Source organism: Herpailurus yagouaroundi, unplaced genomic scaffold, assembly GCF_014898765.1.
Source record: "Herpailurus yagouaroundi ecotype Mexico unplaced genomic scaffold, PumYag 163, whole genome shotgun sequence".
NCBI classification, from domain to species: Eukaryota; Metazoa; Chordata; class Mammalia; order Carnivora; family Felidae; genus Herpailurus; species Herpailurus yagouaroundi.
The window spans coordinates 8,574,367-8,588,029 of NW_024412404.1; the positions used below are offsets into that span (position 1 = coordinate 8,574,367).

Here is a 13,663-nt window from a genome sequence, read left to right on the forward strand (position 1 = left end):
GGTGGTTAAGCGCCTGACTTTGGCTTAGGTCATGATCTCATGGTTTATGAGTTTGAGCCCTGCATCGTGCTCTGTGCTGACAGCTCAGAGCCTGGAACCTGCTTTGGATTCTGTGTCTCCCTCTCCCTCTGCCCCTCCCGTGTCGTGCTCGGTCTCTCTCTGAAAACTGAATAAACCTTAATTTTTTTTTTTTATTAATTTAAACTACATTGAGAAAGCTAATACCATAAACCCATCTCTGCTGACAGCTCAGAGCCTGGAGCCTGCTTCAGATTCTGTCTCCCTCTCTCTCTGCCCCTCCCTCGCTTACACTCTGTCTCTTTCTCCCTCTCTCAAAAATAAACAAACATAAAAGACGGAAAGAAAGAAAGAAAGAAAGAAAGAAAGAAAGAAAGAAAGAAAGAAAGAAAGAAAGAAAAAAAAAAAAAAGAAAACCAGATCTAAGAAAGCCAACTCTATGTAAGATTCATTTTATGAGTTATGTTTCTGTTTGTTCTTTTTGTGTTATCTCCTAAATTTCTTATTTTTTTTAATTACTTCAAATTTTGTTTAAACGTTCATCTGTGCTACATGTTCCAAAAAGAGAACATGCCTACAGTGTCTATGGGGGAGCAGTGTCAGCCTGAAGCCGCTGTAAAGATGTTGGTGCTGATCAGTGAAAATCCCAAAGAGAGACTACATCTCAGGGAACAGAAGGTCACATGAGTTACCTCCTACTTGCTCTCAAATGCGAAGCCCTCAGAAAGGGATTTAGAGATTTTCTGACTATTCTATCAAACTGTCACTAGCCTTTATCCTGTTATGTCTTCATAGCACTCATCTCTAGTTGACATTGTGTGCCTATGATGTTTATTTTTTACTATCTCATCAACTAGAATGCAAGTCCTCTGATGGTAGGCAGTTTGTCTTATTCACTGTTGTATCCTCAGCACAAAAAACAGTGGACGAACTTGGTAAATATTCATTGAGTAAAAAAATAAACTCTCAACTCAGGACCAGATAAAGATACTTTATTTCTTTTAAGGGTCCGTGGCATTTGCTTCCAGGGACTAAGTCAATTTCTGTCTGAGTCACAATTTTGCCACTTGGGGGCTCTGCTGTTAGCCAAGGGAGATTCCTAAGCATTCCCCCTGAACTCTTAAGGGAACTATTTTTCAATCAGGATTAATCATTAGCAATACAAAGAAGGTTTCTCTGGCCCTTTAAGAGAGTCCCCAAATAGACTGATACATTTTAGTGTAATATAAGGACCCATAGCTCCTATTCTCTGCCACTACCTTGCAAACCTATGCAGAGTTTCTCTTCTCTCAGAAGTTTAATATCTTTTAGGTCTGCAGGGTAAAATTTAAAATATCAGACTTGCTGTTTCAGAAACAAAAATAAAATTAACCAATGGAAAATTATGGTTTTTAATCCAAATCAAGATTTCTATTATCTTTCACTGTCTGGTGGTTGGGGAATTTAATTCTTAATGCTGATATATTTGTCAGGAAGGCAGATTTTAAAATATACTAGTGTACCTGGTTGAAACTACTCTTTACAATCCTTTAAAAATACATGGGGCGCCTGGGTGGCGCAGTCGGTTAAGCGTCCGACTTCAGCCAGGTCACGATCTCGCGGTCCGTGAGTTCGAGCCCCGCGTCGGGCTCTGGGCTGATGGCTCAGAGCCTGGAGCCTGCTTCCGATTCTGTGTCTCCCTCTCTCTCTGCCCCTCCCCCGTTCATGCTCTGTCTCTCTCTGTCCCAAAAATAAATAAACGTTGAAAAAAAAATTAAAAAAAAAATACAATAGAACATGCTGTAGACTGAATGTTTGTGTCCCCCTGCCCCTCCACATTCATATGTTGAAACCTAATCCCCAGTGTGATGGTATTTGGAGGTGGGGCATTTTGGAGTGATTAGGTCATAAGAGGAGAGCCCTCATGAAGGGATTCGTACCCTTGTAAGAGAGGCCCCTGAGAGACCCCTGGCCCCTATGTCGTGTGAAGTTACAGAGAAAAGAGGACGTCTCTACGAACCAGGGAGCAGGCCCTCAACAGCCACAGCATCTAGTGGCTTCTTGATCTTGGATTTCCCAGACTCCAGAACTATAAGAAATGTTTCTGTTTGTTAAAAAGCCACCCAATCTACGGTATTCTGTTGAAGTAAACTGAATGGACCAGAACAGAAATTTTTTTCTTTAAAACTTCTTGTTTTGTCGGAATATATATGAAGCAAATATTGCAAAATGTTTACTGTGATACCATTTAAACAAAATTGCCTTTATATTCAAAGCACAGCCATACATGGGAAATAGAACATCAAATATTAAGGTGCACATTTGGTTAAGAGACATTTATAGCTACTCTAAAGTTTCTTTATTTTACTATGAGAAAGTATAAGAAATCTGGGAATGTATATACAGGACTATAAATTTTACGGTGTGGCTCTGGTGCTTGCCATGTTCCTTCATGGAATTTTTTCTAAATGAAAAGCTAGAAAACTGATTTCTCTCAATATAAATGACTATAAGTGACTTTGATTGCTATTCTATTGAATTTTTTGAGATTTTGTTAGAAGAACACCTCAGCATCAATACAAAATTAACAAATTTGCTTATCAAGGAGCATCAAATAATTGCTTTTGCTGACTACAGGCAAAAAGGCAAGTGTGTGGAAAGTGGAGAACAGAAATACTGGTAAATATGAACATTAAACCAACATAGAGTCATGGCACCTTAATATTATTTCTCACTCCCAAACTTGCCATTTAACCAATTATGAATTCCCTGGATCTATAAATACCACAAGATAGAAACACATTTTTTTTTTCTGAGCTCTAAGTCTCATTTCACACAAAAGTTTGGCAAGTCTCAGATTTGCTACCAAAAGTAAATAGATGTCCTATGGGGCTGGATATCCTGCTTCCTGCTTCAATTAATAAATGGGACTCTTGCTCAACATGTATGTCATTAAAACTCACTCATTGCAAATGAAATAACACAAGGGAGAGCAATAAACCAAATACAAAGCATGGACCAAGGTAAAGTCCAAATGACCTGGTATCTCCCAACATATCAATGGCATCATAAAATTAAAGACATTTCAGAAACATGAAAACCAAATGCAGTATCTGTGCTTTGCTTAATTCTTGACTACAAGCCAACTTTATGAACTTATTGTTAGTTTGTTAGGTGTAATAATGCTAGATGGTTAAATTAAAAGTCTCTATTGGTTAGAATTGCATACTATAATATATACGGGTAAAGTGACATGATTTCTGAGATTTGCTTTTAAGATACTCTAGGGGGGAAAATGGTGTGTGTATGTCGGAAGAGGGATGGGAAAGATAAAAAAATAGCAAAATATTGATAATTGTTGAAGTTGATGTTTATTATACTGTTTACTTTTGTGTATGTTTTAAAATTCAACTTAAAAAATAAAAACAATTGTTTCCTCAAGGTTGAATAGTCTTTTCAGTCTTCAGAAGCCTACCACTAAGTGTTACACTTTAAGAGTCTGTTATTTTTTCCTATCCCCAAATTTAGCCTCGGGCTACCTCTGAAAGAAGTGATGCAATGAAACCTCAAAATACAGACTGGTGCTACAACATAAATGTGCCTTCAGGGGAGGGAGAAGGAGATGTGTTAGATAACCTTATAAGGTCTCATTCATTTGAATTGCTTCATTTGAGAAAGACACTGAAAGACCATTTTAACGGTCAGACCTGGAACTTTCTTTATCCATTTATCTAAGCCAGAGATGTTCACTCATAACCATATGTGGCCAAACAGGGTTTTTAATAGAGCCCTTGAAGCAAGCAGATGGAAACTAAGGATATTTCAGAGACATGTTAATGCTTTTATGAAAGATCAGGATATAATTACAAATGTACAAATGCATATGTGTATTCTAACAACTAGAAATAAAATCATATTCATAGCTGTAGGGAACTCTCTGTTAGCATTCTGACAACTCTATGATAAGGTAACTGAGTCAAAAACATTAATCTCTTTACAATATCTCAATTACATGCATTTATTGGTGAAATCATTTCATGACTTAGAACACTGAATGACAACAATGTATGCAGTATAATAAATGGTTGTGGTATTAAAATTGTAGTAGAAAGGGAATACTGAAGAATTTTTTTAATTGGCAAATTCTGACTCCATTCTTGACCATGTTAGTGCCCCTTGATACATGTTTGTTGCAGTATATGCTGATGACCAAAGAACCTAGACAGAATCAAAGAAAATCAATTTTCACAAAGGTACTCTGATTCCAGAAACATTTTATACCACTTTACAGTCTACAAAATATTTACACATAAATTATGGAAATTGATCCTAAATAAAAGTCTTCAAGATTTACAACACAGGTTTTGAGTCCCATTTTGCAGATAAGCAAACTGAAACCCTGAGAAGTTTGCCCAGAATCAGTTCCAAATTCCAAATGTCAACTGACACATGCAATAAAAAGTATATGTCATTCTCTAAATTATTTTAGAAAGACATTTTGGATTCACTGAATTTATTTTCCAGTATACTTAGTCCAAATGTCCCTGTATTTGGTCTTTACGTAATTTTCAGTTTTCATCAAAGCTTTTGCTTCTGTTGCCTTCCAAGGCCATATGCAAAGACATTGCCTTTGCCTAGGCCATCTGAATAGAAATCCATGTTGCTATTGTTTAGTGGCTAATTTTGCGAATCATTTCATAAAATATTTTAAAATACATTATGGTCCTTTGAGGCCTAATATGAAGATGATGTTTTCGAAAATTAAAGCCTCACAAAATTGAAGAAAAGTGAGAGCCAAATTTTAAGTTAATTCAAATGCATTGACTCTTTTTTTTAGTGTTTCCACAGTTTATTTATAAATTATTTTGGAGAATTGTTGATCCTATTCCCAAAAGCTGACCCACAGACGCAGCTGATGGCTTCACCATCCCTCTAGTTGCTCAGCTCATAAAATAGGAATTATCTTTAATCTCTCTATCTCCACTTCTAATCCATTAGAAAACTCCTGTAAATTTTACCTAAGCATATATCCAGTAATTAGCCAATTCTCATCATTTTCACTGTTTCCACACTGGTCAAAGCCACCATCATCTCTCTCCTAGATTGGTACAATGGCCTCCTTACTGACCTCCCTGCTTTTATTATTGTCCTTTTAGAGTTTATTCCCATAACAGCAGTGTGAGTGATCCTTTCAATGGGTAACTTGATCATAGCTTTACTCTGCACAAAATCTTGAGTTGGTTCCCAGTTTTCTCCAAAATAAAGTCAAAGTTTTTTCAATAGCATATGAAGCCCTCTATGACCCAGGACCTAGTACCTCTCTGACTTCATCTCCAATTCCTCTACCTTACTCTCTCCATTCTAGACCGATTGGCCTGTTTGCTATTCATTGAACATATGATCTGCACCCACCGGAGGGCCTTTAGACAAGCCACCCCCCATATACATTTAAGGTCAACAACCTCATCTCCTTCAAGGGTTTGCTCAAAAAGCCACTTTTTCTTAGTGGCCCTAACCATCCCAATTTAACATTACAAGAAATGGATTTTTAACCATAGAGAACAAACTGATGGTTACCAGAGGGAAGGTAGGTGGGGTGGGGGTGGTGGGTTAAATTAGGTGATGGGGATTAAGGAATGTACTTGTGATGAGCACCAGCTATTGTATGTAAGTGTTGAATCACTAAATTCTATACCTGAAATTAACATTACACTGTGTGTTAACTAACAGGGTTTAAATAAAAACTTTACAATTTACCTCACCCTCTATACTCCCAATCGTCCCTAATCTCACTTTTCTTTTTTCTATAGTACCTGTTACCTAATAATATGTTATTTATGTTTTTGTTCATGTCATCCCTTTAGAATAAATGCTTATATCTTTGTTTTGTACACTGATGTATTCTAAGTGTCTGGACCAGCATCTAGTACATAGTGAGTACCCAAACTATGTATTTGTTTAATGCATGAAATCTCTAAGACCAACCCATTGTTAATATATCACTACATTTCCTTTAAACCCTGATTTTGTAATTTTTTTGGCAATTCAGTTTCATATTGTACTGAAATTGGACACTATACACTGAGATTGAATTTATTTACCCAATTTAAACAAAATATGTGCAGTTATTTGAAGTACTATAAATACAGTTTTGAAAAGTCTTTAGGTGAATGACTATGCTTTATAATTGTGTAAATCATTAAGGTTCTAGATTCATTTGGGAATATTTAACTTGTCAGGTAGTTTATGGTTTGTTTCTGCATGTGGTTTAAACATATAATGTAGTATAAATTTGACTCTGTTGAAAGGCAAATCAGAACTAATCATCTTGTTATAGTCAACAAGTAAAAGGAGGGTAAACTTAATGCAATAGCATATTACTACAATATTTTAGAACATAAAGTTGTTTTCTATTTCTTTTGAAAGACCACTCTATGTTTTTGGGCTAATTACAGCAGCTTCAAGTATTAGTCTCCTTTGAATTGTATTATTTTATTTTGGGATTTTTCCACACCCCATGAATGGTCTTCCTCCATGCTCCTGATTACATTGAATCAAGACAGACCTGGTGGTGATGCCAGCTTAGGGGCTAGTGGCAATGTAGGGGCCACACAAAGTACTTGGAGTCAGACCCAGTCCAAGAAAGGCACCTGATTACTACTGAGAAAGAAACCGATGATCAATATTAAAGAGGAAATATCAATTATGAGATTAAAGGGGTGAATGTGAAGTCAGAACTATGGAGCAAGATAAGATCAGAAGCCAAGGTATCAGAAAAATGGCTGAAAACAAAGGTATGGAACATAGCAAAAAATGTTATTCATCATAAATAATTCAAGATTTCTCCCAGGAAAAACAAAGTGAGAGAATTACATTCTCAGTGGGCTCCTCTGTGTTCCTGTCACCAGGGAATGAGTGAAAAAGAAGCAGCCTCTACCTCCAGCCATCGTAGAGAAGCTCTCTGTAGCTGTTAGGCAAAACAGACATCTCAAAGGCTACTTTCCATAGAGAAGCAAGGAAAGTAAGGAGAAAAATCAGAGGCTCCCAAGCAATGAAGATATGAGAGGGGGGGTTTATAGATATGATTTCCTTTGGTATGTTTTAATAGATACAAGTTGTCAAGCCCCATTTGGGATGTGAGATGATAAAAGTTGTAACATGTCAAAGGGAATATTCAAAGATATACTTATTGTTCTTATGCCACTTGTAATTTAACCATGAAAATGAGACATCTACATAAAAAGTGAAGATCACTTGCTGACCATCTAAATATTTCCACTTTCTAGTTTCTTGCCTTTTTTACATACATTCTTTAAGAACACTTTCTCCAAAATTGTATCCAGTATCATTGACTCAGGAACTGCAGAAATCAATCCCATGTACCCAAGATTAGCATTACACACCCAGTTTGTCTTATATCAAATGTAATTGTGACCCCCATAAAAATGTATTTATTTAATAACAGAATGTCTATTATGTGTCAAGTACTGTTCCATGTATTAGAGAAACTGAAGTAGACAAAACACAACCTTCATCCTCATTGAACTTGCATCACAATGTCATAAACTTTTATACCCTCCCTTCCTACTAGGGGAACATTTATTATTTTTAATCACTCCCTTACAGTGCATTTCTTAAACTTACTTGTCCATCAATGTTGATAAGTGCAGCCTCTTCCATCCCATGAATCAGGATCTTGGGGGGAAGACTGAGAAATTTATCTTTTTAACAAGCTCTCTGGGGGCTTTATATCCAATGACCCCATGATAATTGGGGGGGGGGGAACCACTGCCCTTTTCATAGCATACTATCTGAGGAATTGGTGATTTCATTGGACTATTTCTGTGGGACCCCTTTGATTGTCATGACGAACATTCTTGGAGAATGTGAAATTTCTCATTGTGAGAGAATCTGAAAGCTCTCTGAGGTTTTCCCCAGCCAATTCCCCTAACAAAGACTAACAAAGCAAACTTTTTCAGGTATACTATTTATGTTCAAACAAAATGATTTTCTCTATGTGACAGACGTTACTATATTCTGCTTTAGGGAAGAAAAGAATCAAACATTAATTATGATCTAGTTATGATCCATAGAACCAAAAGATTCATTTTAAAGATAAAGTTGAAATGATGGAGATTTAGAAAGTTCTCTTGTTAAAAGAAGGTAAGATTGAATGAATCCTAGAAATCCATTGTGAACAATATAAATATTTTCATTGAAGAGGCTTTTTGTGAGTTAATGATAGTATAGTCAATATTCAGTACTAAACAATATGCAATGACAGCAAATAAAGTTGATATTCCAATAACAGCTAACACAGGTTTATCATGTCCACACACTATTCTAAGTACTTTACAGATATTAAGTTGACAATTCTCTAACCTTCTATGGAATGTTTTTTTGTTATCATACTTATTTTGTAGAAGAGAAAATGAGGCATACAGAAGATAAGTAACCTATCGTGGCCAAGATTTGATCCTAGGTGCAAAAATCCATACTCTTAATCACTAGACTAAACTGCTTCTCATTAGTTTTTTTAATACTTCTTCAAAGAATCATACCAAAGAAGTTTATACAAAACTAGGAATCAAGAATTTTATTATTTTATTTTATTATGTTTTATCGCAGCTTCCTTGCCCCAGTGTCCTCATCAGCCTAATTTTCATCTGACTCATTTTAAGATGAAGATAACATTGTTGTTGAAGCATGATCATCTAGTGGTTAGAGGTTCTAGTCTGAGAGAGGTACGGTTTTGAATCTCAGCTCTGCCACTTACTAACATTATGAATTTCAGCAAGTTCCTTCTCCAAGTCTCAGTTTCCTCATCTTTAAAATTAAGGTTATAATGGGACCTACATCATAATATTGTTTAGAGATACAAGATAGCTCATTTACAACAACTTAGGAAGTGTTCGATAAATATTATTAGCAGCATCTAATAAATGGACAACAAATAGCAGCATCAGTAAACTGAACCAAATGATCTCTTGATTCTTCTACTTGCACTAAAAAGAGTTTCTCTTCTAATTACAAATGATAGCAACCAAAACATCAAATTCAGCCATAAGTCATTAAACCAATTATTTCTTTTGTAGGAAAACCAGAAAGGCTATTGGACACATTAATTTATATGTCATTAGTTATCCCCTCTATTCCAAAATGTGTTCTAGCATCCTGAGACACCTTGCATAATACAATCACTGTGACTCCAAGGGGTCAAATGGGCAGGCAGTTAATGCTTCTCTGTGAAAAGCTCAATAACTCACTTTATAAATTTCAGCTCAAAGCCTATGTTGAGGTGAAGAAAAATTGACATTCGGTCTGTGAACTTAATGTCAAGCTCCAGAAAAACTCTAGGCAGTACATGATTAGCGATTAGGGGACGCAGACAATAAAGACATTGCCAAATTGTAAAACAAGACTCGGAAATTACAGAAAATGTTGCTAGTTATTGATTACGGTGACCATTCAGTTCCCATTGAGCCACCCAAAAGAATCATTCATTTTCCAGCAGAGAGCCTGCTCATTTGCAAGATAAAAGAGAGGCATTTCTGCACATGCCCATAATGTTCTTCACCACTGGGGGCAGCTTTACATAAGACTGCATTCACTGAAACCAAAGCAACAGTCCGAGCAGCTTTCAGAATGACAGTCTGCAGAAGTGAGCTGAGCGTGTGTGCGGTACGGGGCTCTCCTGCCTCCTGGGCTCCAACGCAGCTCTGTGGCTGAAGTGGGTGCTCACCACCAGAATGCTGGGCTATGGAATACAGATGTGGCAGCTCAGGTAGCCCCACGTTGCCGGGAGGAATACATCATGCTTTCCGATAAGAAGAAATTGTAGAAGCCAGTTTTTGGTTTTTTTTTTTTAACGACCCCCCCCAAAAAAAACTGTAAAGATGCAAAAACGTAATATCCACGAAGATCCTATTACCTAGGAAGATTTTGATGTTTTGCTACAAATGCGGTATTGGAATTTATTTGTTCTTGGAGTGTTCTGCGTGGCTGGCAAAGAATAATGTTCCAAAATCGGTCCATCTCCCAAGGGGTCCAATTTTTCTTCCTGGGTGTCAGCGAGCCCTGACTCACTACAGTGCAGCTGACAGGGGCTGTCATGCAAGTGGCCCCTTAAGCCAAAGCAAAAGACCTAAGGACGACCTTTGAACAATACAAAGGATGGGTATGTTTTGTCATTTTTCTTCTTTCCTTCTTAAAAAAAAAAAACGAAAACAAAAACAAAAACAAAACCCTTTAGTCTGTGTTGTAATTCTGCCTTAATTATTTTAGAGATTACCTTTCTGTCCTTAAGACTATAAATTCAATTGCTTAGTGGACACGTTTCCTTGCTTAACTACTAAAAAAAAAAAACCCTTAAAACAATTCTGTTTACATTTCATGGAGGTGATATTTGATATTAAATGTTGTTATTTAGATTTAAATTTTTAAAAAAGAAAATACATGCCTATTTTTGCTTGATTAAAAATAAATGAATTCCTTTTTGGGGGGATAACTTTTCTAAGTTGTTTTTATTTCCAGGTTTCAATGTAATTAGGCTACTGAGCGGATCAGCTGTAGCACTGGTTATAGCCCCCACTGTCTTACTGACAATGCTTTCTTCTGCCGAACGAGGATGCCCTAAGGGCTGTAGGTGTGAAGGCAAAATGGTATATTGTGAATCTCAGAAATTACAGGAGATACCCTCAAGTATATCTGCTGGTTGCTTAGGTTTGTCCCTTCGCTATAACAGCCTTCAAAAACTTAAGTATAATCAATTTAAAGGGCTCAACCAGCTCACCTGGCTGTACCTTGACCATAACCATATCAGCAATATTGATGAGAATGCTTTTAATGGAATACGCAGACTCAAAGAGTTGATTCTGAGTTCCAACAGAATCTCCTATTTTCTCAACAATACCTTCAGACCTGTGACAAATTTAAGGAACTTGGATCTGTCCTATAATCAGCTGCATTCTCTGGGATCTGAACAGTTTCGGGGCTTGCGGAAGCTGCTGAGTTTACATTTACGGTCTAACTCCCTGAGAACCATCCCTGTGCGAATATTCCAAGACTGCCGCAATCTGGAACTTTTGGACCTGGGATATAACCGGATCCGAAGTTTAGCCAGGAATGTCTTTGCTGGCATGATCAGACTCAAAGAACTTCACCTGGAGCACAATCAATTTTCTAAGCTCAACCTGGCCCTTTTTCCAAGGTTGGTGAGCCTTCAGAACCTTTACTTGCAGTGGAATAAAATCAGTGTCATAGGACAGACCATGTCCTGGACCTGGAGCTCGTTACAAAGGCTTGATTTGTCAGGCAATGAGATTGAAGCTTTTAGTGGACCTAGTGTTTTCCAGTGTGTCCCAAATCTGCAGCGCCTCAACCTGGATTCCAATAAGCTCACATTTATTGGTCAAGAGATTTTGGATTCTTGGATATCTCTCAATGACATCAGTCTTGCCGGGAATATATGGGAATGCAGCAGAAATATTTGTTCTCTGGTAAATTGGCTGAAAAGTTTTAAAGGTCTGAGGGAGAATACAATTATCTGTGCCAGTCCCAAAGAGCTGCAAGGAGTAAACGTGATCGATGCAGTGAAGAACTACAGCATCTGTGGCAAAAGTACCACGGAGAGGTTTGATCTGGCCAGGGCTCTCCCAAAGCCGACATTTAAGCCTAAACTCCCCAGGCCGAAGCACGAGAGCAAACCCCCTCTGCCCCCCACGGTGGGAGCCACGGAGCCTGGCCCAGAGACTGATGCTGACACTGAGCACATCTCTTTCCATAAAATCATCGCAGGGAGCGTGGCCCTTTTCCTGTCCGTGCTCGTCATCCTGCTCGTTATCTACGTGTCATGGAAGCGGTACCCTGCGAGCATGAAGCAGCTGCAGCAGCGCTCCCTCATGCGAAGGCACAGGAAAAAGAAAAGACAGTCCCTAAAGCAAATGACTCCCAGCACCCAGGAATTTTATGTAGATTACAAACCCACCAACACGGAGACCAGCGAGATGCTGCTGAATGGGACGGGACCCTGCACCTATAACAAATCAGGCTCCAGGGAGTGTGAGGTATGAACCATTGTGATAAAAGCGCTCTTAAAAGCTGGGAAATAAGTGGTGCTTTATTGAACTCTGGTGACTATAAAGGGAACGTGGTGCCCCCTCCCCTTCCCTCTCCCTCCTGCTTTGCTGGCAAGGTCCTTCCTGGTCCATTTTAGTACATTCATAATACTGGTCATTTTCCTCTGGTACAAAATCAACCCACTGAAATTTAAATACCACAATCAATGCAAAGCTCAAACTCTGGTTTAATAGAATGCCTATTGTATAAGACTCTTGATTGATTGCATTAATATCTCACTTGTTTTAAGATAAAACTTCTTTCATAAGTAGTCCCCCACCTCTGCTGTTATTTGCCTTGGGGTGGGACCAAATCTACAGTTCTAGAAGGTTAGTAGTTCACTGGTGAATCAAGGAAAAAGTGAATGATCCCAGGTACTTGAAGCTTGAACTGATTCCAGGAGAATGCTTGACTACAGGAACATTTAGAAACAGAGCCTAAAAACACTGTCTGGCTTAAAAAGAAAATTGAAGGAAACTATCAAATGATGGTGCTGGGTTAAAGAAGCGCCACGGGCAGTTTCCAGAGGTGTTTGAATTACAGTAAAGCAAGCCTAGGGAAAAGGGTTGAAGGGTTAAAATGCTGCAAATAGACAACTGAAAAATGTGAGGAGATGGTAAAAAATACAAAGTTTTAGACTTGAAGCCTTATCTCTGAAATCCATTCTTGTAAAATCGAATCAGAGTTTTCACTGTCAATTTCTCCTAGCCTTTAATTAGCCTAAATTTAAAAAGAAATTTTTTTAATTAAATAACCAAGAAGCAAATTTGAGGAGGCAGATTTCTCCACTGTTCCTCACCTTAGGGAGTTTTCAGAGATGAGGCTTGCAAATGGGAAGGCAGCTTGCTATTTGCTTGTGGCTGGGAGCTTACCAGAATTTCTTTCCAGTTCTTTCAAGGACTCTAATGTAGTGAGTGGAATCTTTAGCTCTGTCTGTTCTTCTGTCTGGGATTTGTAAGACAGTCCTGTTGTGTTCCATTATGTGTCCTGCACACACTAGTCCCCTAATGACTGACACTTCATTCAGAGGCATAAGAGAGAACACATTCCAAGACATGCCTTCCACCAACAGCTTCACTGAAAAGAATGATTTTGATAACGCCTTAATAAAGGTATAAAATCTTAGAGGAAAAAATACCAACCCTATGGCAGTTGTCTTTTGCTTTTCTATTGTTGACATTACAGTGTCCCTATGTTCATCTATATTGTGAACTCATCCATCAGTATGAATCTGTACGGACCCTGCTGGCAATCTGCAAACTGCATGCATGTTTTTATGTCGTAGGTGAAAGTTTATTGACTGCAGCACAAATATCATGCCTTCTGTATTTAAGTAACTTTGACCACAGTTCATTAAGATTTTAGAAAAATGTTTTTGGTCTGTATTGTATCCTCTTTCAACCTCCAAAATGAACAATCCTATTACAGGAGCAAAAATCAGGAATTGCAACATTGAGTCTGTTTCATTTAATTTGGCTTGCCAAGCCCCATATCTTTAACCACATCCCTGTTCTTTCAAAACAAAATCACTGCAGCAAAAAAGAAAAAG

General features: G+C 37.8%; 2 protein-coding genes across 3 annotated transcripts in view; one reads left to right on the forward strand and one right to left on the reverse strand.

Annotated features, from left to right (window-relative positions):
* CTNNA3 (catenin alpha 3) overlaps nucleotides 1–13,663 on the reverse strand; it is a 1,766,595-nt gene that overhangs the window by 989,890 nt on the left and 763,042 nt on the right. The gene's annotated exons all lie outside the window — the stretch shown is intronic.
* Nucleotides 9,571–13,663, forward strand: part of LRRTM3 (leucine rich repeat transmembrane neuronal 3) — a 164,985-nt gene continuing 160,892 nt past the window's right edge. Inside the window, exons 1-2 of the mRNA XM_040485153.1 lie at nucleotides 9,571–10,174; nucleotides 10,531–12,062. Coding sequence (XP_040341087.1) covers nucleotides 10,171–10,174; nucleotides 10,531–12,062 — 1,536 coding nt within the window. The 5' untranslated portion in view covers nucleotides 9,571–10,170. The remainder of the gene's footprint in view (nucleotides 10,175–10,530; nucleotides 12,063–13,663) is intronic.